General features: G+C 38.2%; 2 protein-coding genes across 7 annotated transcripts in view; one reads left to right on the top strand and one right to left on the bottom strand.

The window, feature by feature from the left end:
* Window positions 1–9,561, top strand: part of PLCG2 (phospholipase C gamma 2) — a 64,308-nt gene extending 54,747 nt beyond the window's left edge. For all 4 annotated transcript variants that reach the window (XM_035336860.1, XM_035336859.1, XM_035336862.1 and 1 more), the window contains exons 30-33: window positions 205–372; window positions 1,255–1,343; window positions 4,853–5,037; window positions 5,859–9,561. In XM_035336860.1, coding sequence (XP_035192751.1) covers window positions 205–372; window positions 1,255–1,343; window positions 4,853–5,037; window positions 5,859–5,901 — 485 coding nt within the window. In that variant the 3' untranslated portion in view covers window positions 5,902–9,561. The remainder of the gene's footprint in view (window positions 1–204; window positions 373–1,254; window positions 1,344–4,852; window positions 5,038–5,858) is intronic.
* A 1,958-nt stretch (window positions 9,562–11,519) lies between these two features.
* SDR42E1 (short chain dehydrogenase/reductase family 42E, member 1) lies at window positions 11,520–14,218 on the bottom strand. 3 transcript variants are annotated; one of them, XM_035336864.1, is made up of 3 exons: window positions 14,108–14,218; window positions 13,680–13,778; window positions 11,520–13,115 (listed from the first exon to the last, which is right to left on the bottom strand). In XM_035336864.1, the coding sequence occupies exons 2-3, from the start codon at window positions 13,745–13,747 to the stop codon at window positions 12,011–12,013; spliced, it is 1,173 nt and encodes a 390-aa protein (XP_035192755.1). In that variant the 5' UTR covers window positions 13,748–13,778; window positions 14,108–14,218; the 3' UTR covers window positions 11,520–12,010. The 3 variants fall into 3 exon arrangements, with proteins under 3 accessions (XP_035192755.1, XP_035192756.1, XP_035192754.1); XM_035336865.1 differs by lacking the exon at window positions 14,108–14,218 and having other exon boundaries at window positions 11,520–13,110; window positions 13,680–14,093; XM_035336863.1 differs by lacking the exon at window positions 14,108–14,218 and having other exon boundaries at window positions 13,680–14,093.
* Window positions 14,219–14,739: the final 521 nt, after the last annotated feature.

A 14,739-nucleotide genomic window follows, 5' to 3' on the forward strand; every position in this document is an offset into this window, starting at 1 on the left:
TGGATTTCCATCCCTGCCAAGCTTCCTCCTATCTCCCCCCACAAATAAACAAATACAAACTGTCTGAAGCGAGGTTACATGAGACAGATGGTAAATAGGATTTTTGGGCCTTTGTATTCCCAGAAAATGTCCAGGGATACATAGCCATGTATGAATGAAGTGAATTTATTGCTTCATACAGCAAATGTTTCCTTTTCATTACAGATGACAATGGCCTTAATCCAGTTTGGGTGCCGTGTCCAGAGCAAGTGAAATTTGAAATTTATGATCCCAATCTAGCGTTTCTGCGCTTTGTTGTTTATGAAGAGGATATGTTCAGTGACCCTAATTTCTTAGCACATGCCACTTTTCCTATCAAAGGAATCAAAGCAGGTAAGAATAGGAGGTGTAATATGGGCCTAAGTTAGAAAAATGTGGCTTTATTGTGATTTTGCTGTCAGTAACAGCTAAAACACTCCAAAGGAGAATTGCTCTTTTGATCTGCTCCTCTAGTTGTTTATTACGATATGGGGTGTGTAGTGTGAAGGTATTTAAAATAATCCTCCTCTCACCTTCCGATTTTTTAAATTGAACTAGGAAAACAGCAAAAATTGCAACAGCAAAATACACAACAAAGATGTTAAAATTGCTACTGATAGTGTGCCGTGACTCTGAGGAAGTTAAACGCAAGTTTCTTGCGTACCTGTAGACCCAGAGGTTTAATTCTGACTTCTTTGTTCTGAAAGTGGGAGATTGCGATAAAGGTTCTTCCTTTCTCTCTAGTTCATATTGCATTTCAAATGAAAGTAACAAGATCACTACTTTTGATATTATTCCTATCTCCTTACTAATATCACTTCTGTGTCCTCAACTGTCTTCACCATGGGCTCCATTTCAGCAACAGGGTTATGTGTTCTGAGTAAAATATGGGAAGATTCTGTTTTGGTGTCAGTGGTTTTGTTTTATTAATTGCCTTAGTTGTGGACATATGCAGAAGTAGTTTTTTCTGATTCTCTCTGCAACTGGCTTTAGTTTTCAGGAGCATGTGAAATCTTGTGTTTCTCATTTTGGCCATTATCGTCTTTTGCTTCTCTGTAATTGTCATAGCAAAGCCTGCTCTCATCACTGGAGCATTTGAGCAGAGAAGGATCTCTTAGTCCTTAGGACGGTTTGCACCATTTTTATGACTGCAGATAACCATTTGCCTTAACTCTAGTTCTCCTTTGTGTATGTGTGTGTTTGCAATATTGTATTGTGTATGTTTGTTTTCCCCAGGTTTTAGATCAGTTCCTCTCAAGAATGGTTATAGTGAAGACATAGAGCTAGCCTCGCTTCTGATTCATTGTGAAATGCAGCAAGTTCTGGTGAGAACTATTGGTTTGTTTTGTGCACTTAAAGCATATGTTATCAGTTCTTTGTGGAAACCGGAAAGCAAGGATTTAGTTTTCTGATTTGGTACAGTCTGATACTTCTTTAGGTATTGGGGAAGACCAGTGATGCAAACTGAGTTACTCCCCTCTGGGGGACACACAGATTACTCACTTGGTAAAAGAAATAATGCAGAAACAAAGACTAATTACCTCTATTTTTTTTTTCCTTTACAAGCATGGTGATTGTCTTCCAATGTTAACTACCTGATGCCGTGCAAAGCTAGCTAAATTCAGGCCTTAGCTTCTGTGAATATTTTTTTAAAGGTCCAGCATTTTTTTTTTTTAAACCTCTTTAGGAAGAGAAGATAAATTCACTTCTCCCAGTATTTCATTAACATAAATAACCCAACAAATGGAAGACATATCCTGGTTCCTACTGAAGCTCTAATCTCCTTCTCTTAAGCCTCTGTAAAACAACTGATTGAAGTACTAGTATTTTTGCGCACATAAGGAAAAAAATGATGATGATGCATCCCTTGCTTATGAAGCCCGGCATTAAAGTGGCTGATCTGTGAAGAGCATTTGTTGGTGCTCCAGAGGTGCTTCTTTATATGCTAATTTAAAGCAGGTTTATTCTCAGACCATCTCCATACCTCAACAGTATGTTATGCTTTATATATGCTATATACTTTATATATTAATACACAGTAACTATATGGAACTAAATAAATATGCAATTATAACTATATATTCATTTTTTTATTTTATTATAACATTTTATTTAATACATTGGCATAGAGGACAAGTGATGAAATTTTATGGTACTTCTGGGAAGTGAGGATTTCAGGGTGTTTTCCAGTACCCTTCTGATTCAGAAGACGGGAAAAAAGTGCAACTTATTATTTGAAGTCATTCACAACCATTTAGGCTTATGCTATAGTTGACACCGCTGTATGTTGTGTTTCCTGATTAAATCATCAGATTCTGCTAACAGTAAGTCTTTATGTCTCCGGAGAGATTTGTGCCTGTAGTTACACGTACTGAAATGGAAATTTGTGAATTCTTGGTCACATTCCTCACAGAGGAATGGCAGCCTCTTTCTCAAATGTCCTTTGTCAAGATTTTTGCAAAGCCACCTTATGAACATGTGATGTAAAATGACTGTGTGTAATCACAGTTTTTGTAGCCATGGTAGCTTTCATCTGGTGGCTAGCAAAGAGTTAGGAGAGAAGGAGAAGGCTAGGAGCTGAGACCAAGGGTGTTTATAAAGAAAAGAGATGCATGTCCTTTGAAGATAAGATTTAAAATGTTCATATTCCATGGATGCAATTCTGATACAGGAGGCCAGAAAAACTTACATATTTTTGTCTTGCTTCCTTTGAGAAAGCTGGTAACAACTTGCTGTTGCCTAAGCTGTCAAGCATGGGCATGATGCGTAGATATATTGCTAATTCCTCTTCAGAAATTCAGATCATTCCTTGCCTGGAGCAGGAGTATCTCTTAAATGTTGCTCGTAGCAGCAGTATGTCTCCCAGTCTGTCAGCACCAAGTCCTTTGACAGTAGCACATTTCACACTCTTGAAACCCCTTCTGCTTAGGCCAACTGAAGATGAAGCACAGCTCTGTATTTTCACACTGATATCTCTGGGTGATAATGCAGTTGCAGGAGAACTTTCAAAAATGTTTCATTTTGTTTGGCAGTCTGCTGCAAACCAAAATTTGCCGTGGTTAATCAGCTTCTAAAGCTTCTGCCAGATCATCCAAGAAGCATCAGGAAAGATTAAGCTTGTGTCCATCTGTTCTTCTGCCCCCCCCTTTTTTTTTTTTTTTAAATAATGACACTCCATAAAATGATATAATTTAATAACAGGCCTGTTTATATACAGAGCCCATCTGCATACTCTTGGAGATGAAATGCAAAGATATAAAGGGGAATTACAGATGACTGAAAATTCTTTAGGAATAGAGAAGCAAGAATATTGCAAAGTAAGCATTCACGTGTGAATTATTATGTGGGACCTTATGTTGTTTTTGTCCAAGTTGACCAGTTTTCCTGCTCCTGCAGAAATTGTTTTACTGATGCTGTTGTTACATTTAGAAGCATGTCTTACTTGTTTAAAATTTGATTTACGTTCTTCAGAAAGTATGTGTACCTCTTTAGTACTTCCTGATTACGGTCAGCTTTCATAGCATGTATTTTTAACATAAAGATCAAAGTGGACATTCTTAAGTAGCATTTTAAAGTCTAGCTTTGCACAAACAAATAGTAGTACGCATGCATCTTGAGGATTACACCTGCAAATTGGTAATTAGCAATCTGTTATTCCCTTTGTGATTTGGGAACGCGAAGATTCATTCCCATTCTTGAAAGAGAAGCTTTTTACAACTTAATCAGTACCATAGCACTGAGGCTACTCCATTTGCTTCAAGCCATACCAGGGAGCTGTAGGATTATGTTTTGGAAGGAAAAAGAAGGGTTAGGAAAGGATCTTGAAGCTCTAGCTGTTGAAACCCCGTGGGTGTGTTGCTAAACATGACAACTTTCCTAGATCTGTACTGAGTGCTAAAAGAGGCATTCTTATTGGTATGCCATCTCTGCAAATGCTTAGATTTGTTACATTTATTGATTGCATGTCATTTCTTGTAGGATGTGCATCTTGTTTTGCTGCTGATGTAAAAATTAAGACTTTATTCCTGCCAACACTATTCCCCACTAGTAACTCAATAAAGGAGACAGCTTGTGCATCCGAAGTTTTGAAATATTAAAGCAATTTGAAGTCATGAAGGGAATCATGATGATTGTTTTACGCTTGTGGATAATTTGGAGAAGTTCTCCTGTGGGCCACATACAACAACAGAAATTCAGATGGCTGCAAATTATACTTGAAATACTTAGCCAGTTCCTTTGCAGGTTGTCATAACTCCACAGAAACAAAGGATGTGTCCTTTTCTTGATCGTCTGACACTTGATAATATTAGAGATCCTATTTACTAGTCGGTATTTCCACTTGCAGTCTAGATTTCAATAAGAAAGCGCCAGGAATATGTCACCTTACACAAATATGGTGGAGCAGTCAAAAACAGTTTTTTTTTTTTTTTTTTAAAGTCTTTTAAAATTTATAATCTGATGTCCCACAGTGATACACCATTTGCTGTCCTTTCCTTAACATGCTGACATACTTTGTGTATGGAAAAATATTCCAGCATATGTTTCAGATACAGCCATGTCATGACTCCTGGAATGCCCTTGATGCCCCTATTAGACAGTATGGTGGTTTAGGTGGTTTAGGTAATGGGCCTAAGGTTTTTTTTTTTTTTTTCCATTGCGTTCTTAGTTACTTAATTTATTCCATAAATGTTGCAGAAACATCGTACAAAACTAATTGTAGAAAACCAATGGAATGTGTTTAGGAAAACAAAATAACCATCCAGAACCAAACTTGGTTCTGTATCATTTTGGTTGTGTCTTACACTGTACATTGATTTCCAATATTCTTTTGAAGGAAAGTGAAGAAGAGCTTTATTCCTCATGTCGGCAACTTCGGAAACGCCAGGAGGAGCTTAATAATCAGCTATTCCTTTATGACACCCATGTGAATTTAAGGAATCCTAACAGAGATGCTATATTAAAAGAATTTAATGTGAATGAGCACAAACTACAGATATATCAAGAGACATGCAACCGCAGGTAGGTTGATAATCATTCTCCTTCCCAAGGCAGCTCTGTCCAAACATGATTTATGGTAAGGAAGTGTCAGACTTATTTTAATAAGCATCTAAAGAGTGGCTGGAGTAGGATGAGTAATATCTCAAGTGATGCTGGGCCGCAAGCCACTAGAGGCCAGCAGATTCAATGAAATGTCTGTTCAGCGAAATCCTCGTTTTAGGGATCACACTGAAACATGTAATCCTGTGAGTTTGTTCTTTGCTGCTGCTTTCTAGGAGAAAAGCCTGGAAATACGTACAGCCAAATAGACTGTATAGTCAAATAAGCCACCTTACTCCTACACTATCAGAATTATGTCCTTGTTATTAACATACTAAATATGTGGGAACAAAACACACTTCCAGATAGACAAACTGCAAAAGATAAAAGCAGTAGTTAGTTGTTACAGCACAGAACTGTCAGTTAAGTGTCAGTGCACTTCCCAAAGCTTAAGAGAAGGGTCTGTCTCCTTTGGTGCTACCTTTGCATTGTGAGGGAGACAGAAGCTTCTTGTACCAGTCAAATAAATCTTTTTTCCTTTCTGAGCAGATGGGAGACTCTTCTTATGTCTTAATTTTCTTAAATAATTTTCTTAAATATTTTTACCTTTTTATATGTGCTGAACAGCTGTGTGAATCACTGGTTTATTCCCATTTATTGCAAGAAAAACAATACTTGTTGCCAATATGTTACTCGCCATTTGTGTCTAAGTAAAATGAATGTAGTAAACTGTTTTCTTCTGAGAAATTCCTAGTAAACTTGACTTTTTATTCTTTTTTATTTTTCTTTTATTTTCCCTTAAGATTAAAAGAGAAGAAAGTCAGTAACAGCAAATTCTACTCTTAGAGCAATCATTCTTTGATGGATGTTTTATGGAGCAATTCAGGAGGAGATATTAATTTATCCTGGTCATCCTACTCCATGCAGATCTCATCAAGCTGAATGAATAGAAGAGGAGGAGGAGGAAAGATGGGTTTCCTTAATAATTTCTTGTTATAAGAAAAACTGTTTAAATTCCTAATAATTTATATTCTGTACAAAGCATACCCTCTGTGCAGGTCAGACTTCTGTGTATTCAAGATCTTTAAAACTGGAGGGTGGGTAATTGCATAGACTTCACTTCTTATCAATACCTAAAGCACAAGTTTATATCATCTACTGTATTTGTGTACACAGGCTGTAGATAAGACATTCATAACCATTTACATGCATGGAACCTCACCACTTTAACAACCTGGCTCCTTAGGATTAACTGGTAGTGAGTTTTTTTAATTTATTAAATGCTGTAAAAACACTTGCACCAGCATTTTTTTTAATGTATGTTACAGCAGATTGTACTTTCAATATTGTATAAAGTATTTTGGGCAGCTAATAGCTCATACTGTATTGTCTCGTTGTAAGTTTTCTATTCTCTTTTTGAGTACCAAATAATGTTAATTTTGTTGAAACCAAATATCCTCTGTGACTGTAGTTGTTTCTTCTTGAAAAGTTTAGGAAAGGAACAATGTGTGAACCTGTGTTTGCAGCCCCTCTGCATTTATATTCCTCACTTAAGGCACTGGAAGTAAAGGTTTTAATATATGTGATAGGAAATATCTGTTTGCAGAAAGGAAAGGTATCTCAAATCTGAAAAGCATTTACTTTGGTATAGTATCATTTTGCAAACCCTTTCAGCTGCTAATGTGCTTAGAAATGATTTTTTTTAAACGAACTGTCCATTTTTAATCTTGCAATCCTAGTTAGATGGTAGCATCAAATGATAGTGTTCTGTAAATGTGTAGACCGTTTTCCCAAAATGTATCTAATCCAAGAATGATAGTATACACAGTCATTCTTACAGCTTTAATCAAATTAAGAGCATCGAGCTACAGATGAAAAAACTCGTTAGAGCATCAAGTGTGTTTTATTGCAAGAGCTGAATGCCCTTGAATGGCATATTTAAAACCAGTTGTCCTAATTTGTGTATGTGTTGGATCTTTGTGATAGTACTACATTACTACTATCAAATTCCTAGTTTCTTTCTCTCTACGTGGGTGGCATTTTGCTATCTCTATGCATGAGTTTACCTTTCATGTGTGTGCAGAGGAGTTCTGTCTAAATGACTGCCTGAATCATAAAATGTTGCATATGTCACGATGTATTTCTGATCACAGAAAGCCTGCTTGGATTTGGGATTCATTGCATGATGAAGCTGCCTCAGCAGTTCTGAGTTGCTCTTGCTCCTCCTCATGCTATGACTTCTGTTGTTTCAAGATTCACTTAATTGATGCCATAGTGCATTCACCAGTGATGATCTGAGGAACCCCTTTGAGGTTTTACTTACTCTGAAAAGAGTCCTGTCTCACTTATCTTGAGATGAAAGTGCTGTAATAGTGTCCCACAGTGGGGTGGCTTCTGCAGATTTTTTTTTTTTTTTTTTTCCTGGAGAAATTAATACCAATCAGTGAACTGGAAAAGAGAAGAGGATAAAGTTAAAGGTAATTCTAGGCTTCTTCCTGCCTGAAATCCCCTACTCTGACTGGTCTTTTCAAGGATTAGATGGATGCCAAAAAAAAAGGGGGGGCAAAAAAAGAAAAAATCAACTGTGGATTTTGATGATACAGCAATAACCTAGACTGCTGTGTAAAGCTGTGCTTATCCGCAGTATCCAGGCATGATGGGATGACCCGGCTGCTGTTGCTGGAAGGTGAGGACCATTGGTGCATACACATTTTGTAGTGTGATCCAGGATGCATTTTGTTCATGAGCAGTCCCTGTGTATAGGCTTCATTCAGCAGCCTCTGTGTGTCTCATTTAATGTTTCGAGAATGCCGTGTTGTCAGTATTGATCAGACAAGGGGGCCCAAAGGCCTGTTTGGAAGGTCCTGAAGCTGTTGCTGCAGGTGGGACTGGAACTGTAGACAGCTGACTACCAGCTGTGCTTGTACCAATTACAAAAAAAAATAAGAGACTATAAGATGCTCAGGCTGAGGGAGATCAAAGCCTAGAGCTCCAGGTTGTTGTGATTTTATTTTTTTTTGCTCAGTTCCAGAGCAGACATAGCCAGACTGCCCACATGGATCATTTGTCTTAACTACTTTCATTTTGCATGTTCCTGACACAGAACAGCCATTGTGTGATGAACGTATATGAGTTCCTTGTGCTGCTGATGGCCAAATGCTTAAGAAATAGCACCTTTTGCAGTCCTTCGGAAAGTTGTGTGTACGTTATGTCATGTACGTAATGTCAAAAGGTACGAGGTGGTACTCAGTTTTATGAAAATCCATTTCATTTTACAGTAAGGCTTTTTTTCCCCCCTGAGTATAAATGTTATGTTGTATTCAGAAAGAAAATACTGCACTGGCTGTTTGGTTGACGTGTGAGCGATGGGCCAGGCTGTGTACTAACTCTTTTCTTGCATTGTGTTTTAACTCTGAAGCCTCACCTCTCAATTCGTTGTCAGGGCAGACTTTAGCAACTTTTTCACGGTTGCAGCTGTTTTAACATAAAACTAGGTTTGAGTGTGTGTGGTAATTTTATAATCTAGGAGGAAAATCATACATTTTTGAAGTTAACAATATCTGTTGTATTGTTACATTCTTCTAGAAGCTATTTTAAATCCTTAGAATAACTTATTCTTAATAAATAATTTTTGATAGCGGTGATGTGAATGATACCAGATGCTTCTTCATTTAAGCATTGTTTATTGAATTTCATGACTTAAAATCTCCAGCCATTTGAGTCAGTATGAGTATGTTTTTGCTGAAAAGTGGTCTGTTAGAGTTACGGTGTGTTAGGCTGGTGGTCAGAAGAACGGCATCTCTGTGTTTTTAAGATTAACTGACTTTGATCGCTTCCATAGAAGTCATTGTTGTTGCACTTCATCTGGATACAAACAAGCGCTGCAGAAGGAAAAGGTTGAAGATCACATTTAACTCCTAACTGACCTTTTCCACTAGTCGGCAGATACTAACTTGGGTTGTAGTGAGTATCCGATTTGTTTCAACTCAAACAAGAAAGCATAAACAAGGCAAAGATGAAGTCTGTAGTAGCTTGGAACGCTTGTGCTCCCTTTCTGCTCACAAGGTCACCTTAATTGTATGGGAGTAAGCGTTGCTGGGGGAAGGCATGATGTTTTTATTTTTTGCTATATTTATTTATATCTTGGGAAGAACATTTTGATCAGTTTTTTATTGAAAACTGTATGCATGTTGAGTAGCAATCAATATGAGGTATCCGTAGCCTAAGTCATCTAGGAGGCTGTTAGATGATCAAATGGTCATCTTTGCCCCTTTATTTCTGAATATTGGTGTTCTTAAACCGTTCACCTAAAACATCAGCACCGTTCTTTTTGCCATTTGTTAAATAATGGTGAGGAGTAGCAAATTTTCAATTCTGCTTTTTTCAGTTTTCAGGTGTTATTCTGGTAATTAACCTTGAGGAAAACAAATAATTGATGACAATTTTGAAATAGACACAACAATTGAATTACCTTAGTTTACTCAGCTGCTCATCCAAAAGTAGTAATAACAAAAAACAGGAAGGAGGGGAGAGAATTCTCATTGAAAAGTACTTGAAATGGAGCAGCTGTGACTGGCTTTGTATGTACATAACTCAAGCAATTTTAAACTCCTTAAGCCACACGTTTCCTCTTCATTTTGGAAAGTAAAAGAGGAAGAGTATCCTTCACCTCTTCTGTAGTCTGGATTCTTTTTTTATTATTTTTATTTTTTATTTTTGTCTGGGATAACCATGGCCAAGCTCCCGCTTGTTTCTCTAAACTAGGCCTGATTTAGTACCTCGTGCTCAAGCATAAGTCATGGGCAGTTAGGACACAATAATGCCTCTTACTCTGTTATCAATGAGAAGTTCTGTCCTTGACTCCAGACAAATTAAGAGCTTCATGTGTTTTGCTCAGCTTCTGCAGAAGGATTTGCTGCTTTAATTTTGGTATTTGTGTTCATGCTCCCCTCCCCAAGCTATTGCAAATAGCAGAAGAAATTCCTCTGGGGCACAGGAGTTCTGTTCCACATCTTAAAAAGGTCTGCTTTTTACAAGAATCAGAACCATAATACTGGTATTTCATGCCACGCAACAGGCTTGTGCACTTTCTTGTACATTTTCTTTTGTCTATTGCTTCTGCTAGCATTAAAATCTCTTTATCTATTTCTGATAACATTATGTCAAAACCAGGCTGCTTGGAGGAGAGACAAACCAGGTGGATTTCACTTGAAAAACAGGGCCGGCTGGGAGAACAGCAGTCCAATGCTTTCATGAGATCACAACTGTCTTTATTTTTCCATCTTTTAGTAAAGTGAGATTCTTCTTCCTGCAAACTCTGATTATGTATACTAATGGCTAGTGGTAAGTGGCCCTTCTGCCATCAGCATGGTAGAACACTGAAACACTGTTGTCTTCAGTTGTCCCTTAAATCAACTATTAAACTATTACGGTATGCACAATGGTGAAGGAATGAAGGGGGTAAAATCAGATTTCAAGAAAAACTAACCATCTAATTATCAATGATTAAAAAATTTAACTGAGGAAACAAACATTCAAAGAAGGCTGGTTTCAGTCAACATTAACTGAAAATATCTCCATCTGAAAATATCTCCATCTTCAAAACACAGGTGGCAATGCACGTGCAGCTTGGTTTCCCTACTTAGCCATTTTTATTTTTTGAGAGTCTTTCAGCAATGAAACAGAAGACTCTTCCTCTTCGTTTCCCTATTTAAATCCAGAACTGAAGTTACTGGAACTTGCATAAAATTAACTTAAGCTCGTGTAGATTCAGCTATTAAAATGGAAAGACTAAGAGAAATGTGAACTTCTTGAAGGATTGTGTATTTATCTAGAAATACTGAGAAACTGTAATGCTTATCAGTTAAGGGTCACAACTTTGTGATTTAACATTTTGATGTGAAGTTTCTCAGCATCTCTTCCTATTGTTAAACTGAAAGAGATGAGGGTGTTAAGTACAGATCGTTACTGTTTCTAGCAAAGTATTTTCTATTCTTAAAACTCACTTCACAGAATTCTGACTTTTACTGTGTAGTGCTTATCATCCTGCTTCAAAGGTGAAGTTCTCTTCAAATGCTATCAGGTGCTAACGAAATATTATTAAAGGCTAAAAAGATTTTATAAGCTTTTATAAGATTTTATAATGGAACATGAGTGTGATCACTTACCCGATGTCCTTTAGATATTTTTTTTGTTTAACCATTCACTAATGCTGGGAAAAATCATAGCTGTTTCTTATGAATGCACTTTATCTCACTCACTCATTTTAAACAGGCATATTGTAATTTGAAAGATCTACAGAGCTGTTTGCTTCAAGCACTTCGCTGTCATTTTATTAACAATTGAACATTTTCCAGAAGTGTCATTAGGTATCACAGTTTACTTAGAGAAGTACACCAGAATGTATTTAAAAACAAAAACCAAAAACAAACAAACAAAAAAAACACACAAAAACCAAACCAACAAACAAACAAAAAAACCATTCATTTATTGTCCACCACTTAAACAGTTAATCAAGCAATTAAGTCAAATTCTTGGTGGGGTATATATACATCCAAGCTGGAAAGCAGAATTTGGTTTTGGAATGTGATCAAAGAGTAAGTTTATTCTCCTCTGGATCATGCAGCAGAAACCTCTTAGGAATAAAGAGCAGAGTATAATATTGTTGGGGAGGAAGGGTCAGTCTAAGTGTACCATTCTATAGAAAATAAAATGCTGTTTACAGTAGTACTAAGCTTTATCTTGTTAGTGATCTGATCAATTTCACTTTGAAGAGGAATTTTGTATAAAAATTACATCTTTTTTACTTAGTTCTGTTTCTTGGGGCTAGAATGTTAAAGATATTTACCTGAATAGCACAACTGTGTTTTTTTTTTAAATACCTGTCAAAACTAACGAGTACTCAACATAACTAAATTCTGTCCTCCATACTCTGTAATATTCAGTGTTTCATCTTTCAGTGTGAAAATGTAACCGCAGATGAAAACCATGCGACCACCACAGCAATCAACAAGAGCAATCCTCCATTCCTAACAAGCTTCGTAATGGTATACTTTCTTGGCTTTGGTCCACAGCCCTGAGATCTAAACCATTCAACCACTTCATTCAGGCTGTATTTTTGAGGCTCATACCCCAGCTCTTTCCTGGCTTTCTCCATGCTAAAATAATGTGTAACACCGGTTTTGTAAACTTCTGTGCGAGTGAGGAGAGGCTGAAAATTATAAACGTGACCTACAAGAAAATGAACTACTTCAGTAAGGAATGCAAAAAAATAGACAAGGGAGAGAGGAAGGCGGCAGGTTGGGAACTTGTAACCCAACCCTTCTACTAATGGTCGGAAAAATTCGAAGTTATTTACTGGCCTGCCATCTGAAATAAAATAGGCTTGGCCTGCAGCTATGTGCTTTTTGTTGACTTTGAGGGCCTCAAAGGCAAGGATGTGAGCCTGAACAAGATTATCTACATGTACAAATTCTACTAAACTGAGAGGATCTCCATATACAAATTTAAACAGTCCCCTTTCAATGTAACTAACTATTCTTGGAAGATGTCTTTGCTCTCCTGGCCCATAGATGCCTGCTGGTCGGAGAGCACAAGTCCTTAATATACCTTTCCCATTTCCAAGCTCAGCACCATTTGCCTCCAGCACCTTCATTTCAGCTAAAGATTTGGTCCGGGAGTAGTGATCTGGATGAAGGTGAAGAGGTAGATAAGGCAGAGATTCATCCCCATTTTCTATAATCTGGCCTCCAAATATCACATTATATGTACTTGTATAAACCAGACTTGACACTCCTGTGCTCTTGCAGGCTTGGATGACATTTTCTGTTCCTTTCACGTTAACATCTTCTATAAGTTTTCGGTTCAGCTGCTCCCTGCCAGACATTCCATAGGAAGCGATATGGAATACGCAGATTACATCTTTAAGAGCCTCTTCCACTTCAGACAGACAGCAGACATCCCCTTGCATAAACTTTATTCCCTCTGGCACTGGTTGAAGTGGCTTCGTGACATCAAAGAGAATCACATCAACTCCCATTTGGTATATGGCACAACCTAAACTAAAACGTAACAGAAACCACATGTTATATACATAACATAATAATGCATGAAACATTTCACCTGGAGGTAAGAGAAGCCTATTAACTATTTTAATATATGTTTTAATTTATTCTGGATCCATCTTTACTTAGAGGAAAACAAAAGAAACATAAAGTGGGGAAACTACAATAAGGGAAAAAAAACACACCACCACTAATTGGTGTTTTTAACTGCTTTTTGGAAGAACCCAGGCATTTCTCTCCTTCTGTTCCCTACATATTTTGAGGATGATAATGAAAATTCCTGTTACAAAATTGCCCAGACTGATTAAATAGTGAGGCTAACTGTCTTGCAAACATATGGAAACAGAATAATGTATTTGCTTAAAACATTCTGAAGCAGTATATGCTTGTTTGTTTGAAAAATGAGACCCCAATAAGAACCATCAGGCGCTGGGGTGAACCACATGAGGAATGTCAAGCCTCAAATCCAGTAGGCTTCCTTTTACAGATAGATTCTGTTGCCTCACCAACAGTGCTCTATTAAGTTTATTCTTGTATGTAGTAACTATTTAATGCACTAACCGGAAGCCAAAATAGCCACCTCCTCCAGTAATTAGGACTGTTTCCTTGGCAACACTTTCTGCCTCCATCTTGCCTTTGGTGCTGTTTAAGGAACTCGACCTATAAAACACACAGTAAAAATACATGTTAAAACCAATCTGAGTTCTAATGTGCATTTAGTTATTCCCAGCTATAGTTCATGCTTTGATTCAGGCCCTTCCTTCCACCATCTGCCAGGCAAGGAGGAAACTGGCATTGCTCCCAAGCCAGATTATCGCTGAAGCGCTGCCTGTTGTGTAAACGAAGCGACTCCACGGCTGGGAAGCTCCGGGGACAACCTCAGTCTTCCCTCCCCGGCTTTCTGCGGCCATTCCCCGCCCGTTTGGCCGCGGTGGTCGCTGCGGGTGAGGCCGCACCGAGGCACCGCCGGGGCCCCGTCAGCCCCGTACCTCAGCCCCGACCCCGTCCCTGCTCCGCGCCGCCCGCCGCCGCCTTCCCGCAGCTGGTCGCGGGGCCCCACGGGAAATGGAGTTCCCGCCCCGCGCCACAAAATGGCGGCGGCTCGGGCGGGAAGCGCCAAGAGGGGAGGGCGACCCGGGGGTGGAATGGGTCGGTGGGCGTTGGGTTTTGGTGTCAATGTGCCGTGTTGTGTCAGTCTCTGTGCCCGCAGGTGCTGCTTTAAGCCCTTCCTTCCCCAGCGATGCTTGAGCAGAGCTTGGTGTTCACTGTGAGGTGCTTTAAATGGGGAATCTCCAGTTATATTTGAAGCCTGAGCCTTATCACGCTGTGTCACGTTCCACTGTTTATACTTTAAAATAAAAATACAACTAACTTTCTCTCTTCCCTCATTTCTAATTGTTGTTTTCTTTTAGTCCTGATGTTCTGAGTGTGCATAAAGCCTTTAGGTGCCTCTATGGTGCAATAAAGAACTATAATTACAACCTCACCAGGCGCCCATTAATAAATGCTGGTTTCCATCACATGCCTGCCACTGGAAATCTTAAAGAAAAAAACACAACAACAATTTTTTTTTTTTTTTTTTTTTTTTTTTTTTTTTTTTTTGCCTGGTTATCCCAGTATC

Source organism: Oxyura jamaicensis, chromosome 11 (genome assembly GCF_011077185.1).
Source record: "Oxyura jamaicensis isolate SHBP4307 breed ruddy duck chromosome 11, BPBGC_Ojam_1.0, whole genome shotgun sequence".
NCBI lineage: Eukaryota > Metazoa > Chordata > Aves > Anseriformes > Anatidae > Oxyura > Oxyura jamaicensis.

Coding starts and splice junctions, on each gene's coding strand:
- SDR42E1 (XM_035336863.1), bottom strand. CDS start 13,834: ATGCACATTAGAACTCAGATTGGTTTTAACATGTATTTTTACTGTGTG. Junction 13,116..13,679: donor GGTGGCTATTTTGGCTTCCG/GTTAGTGCATTA, acceptor GTTACGTTTTAG/TTTAGGTTGTGCCATATACC.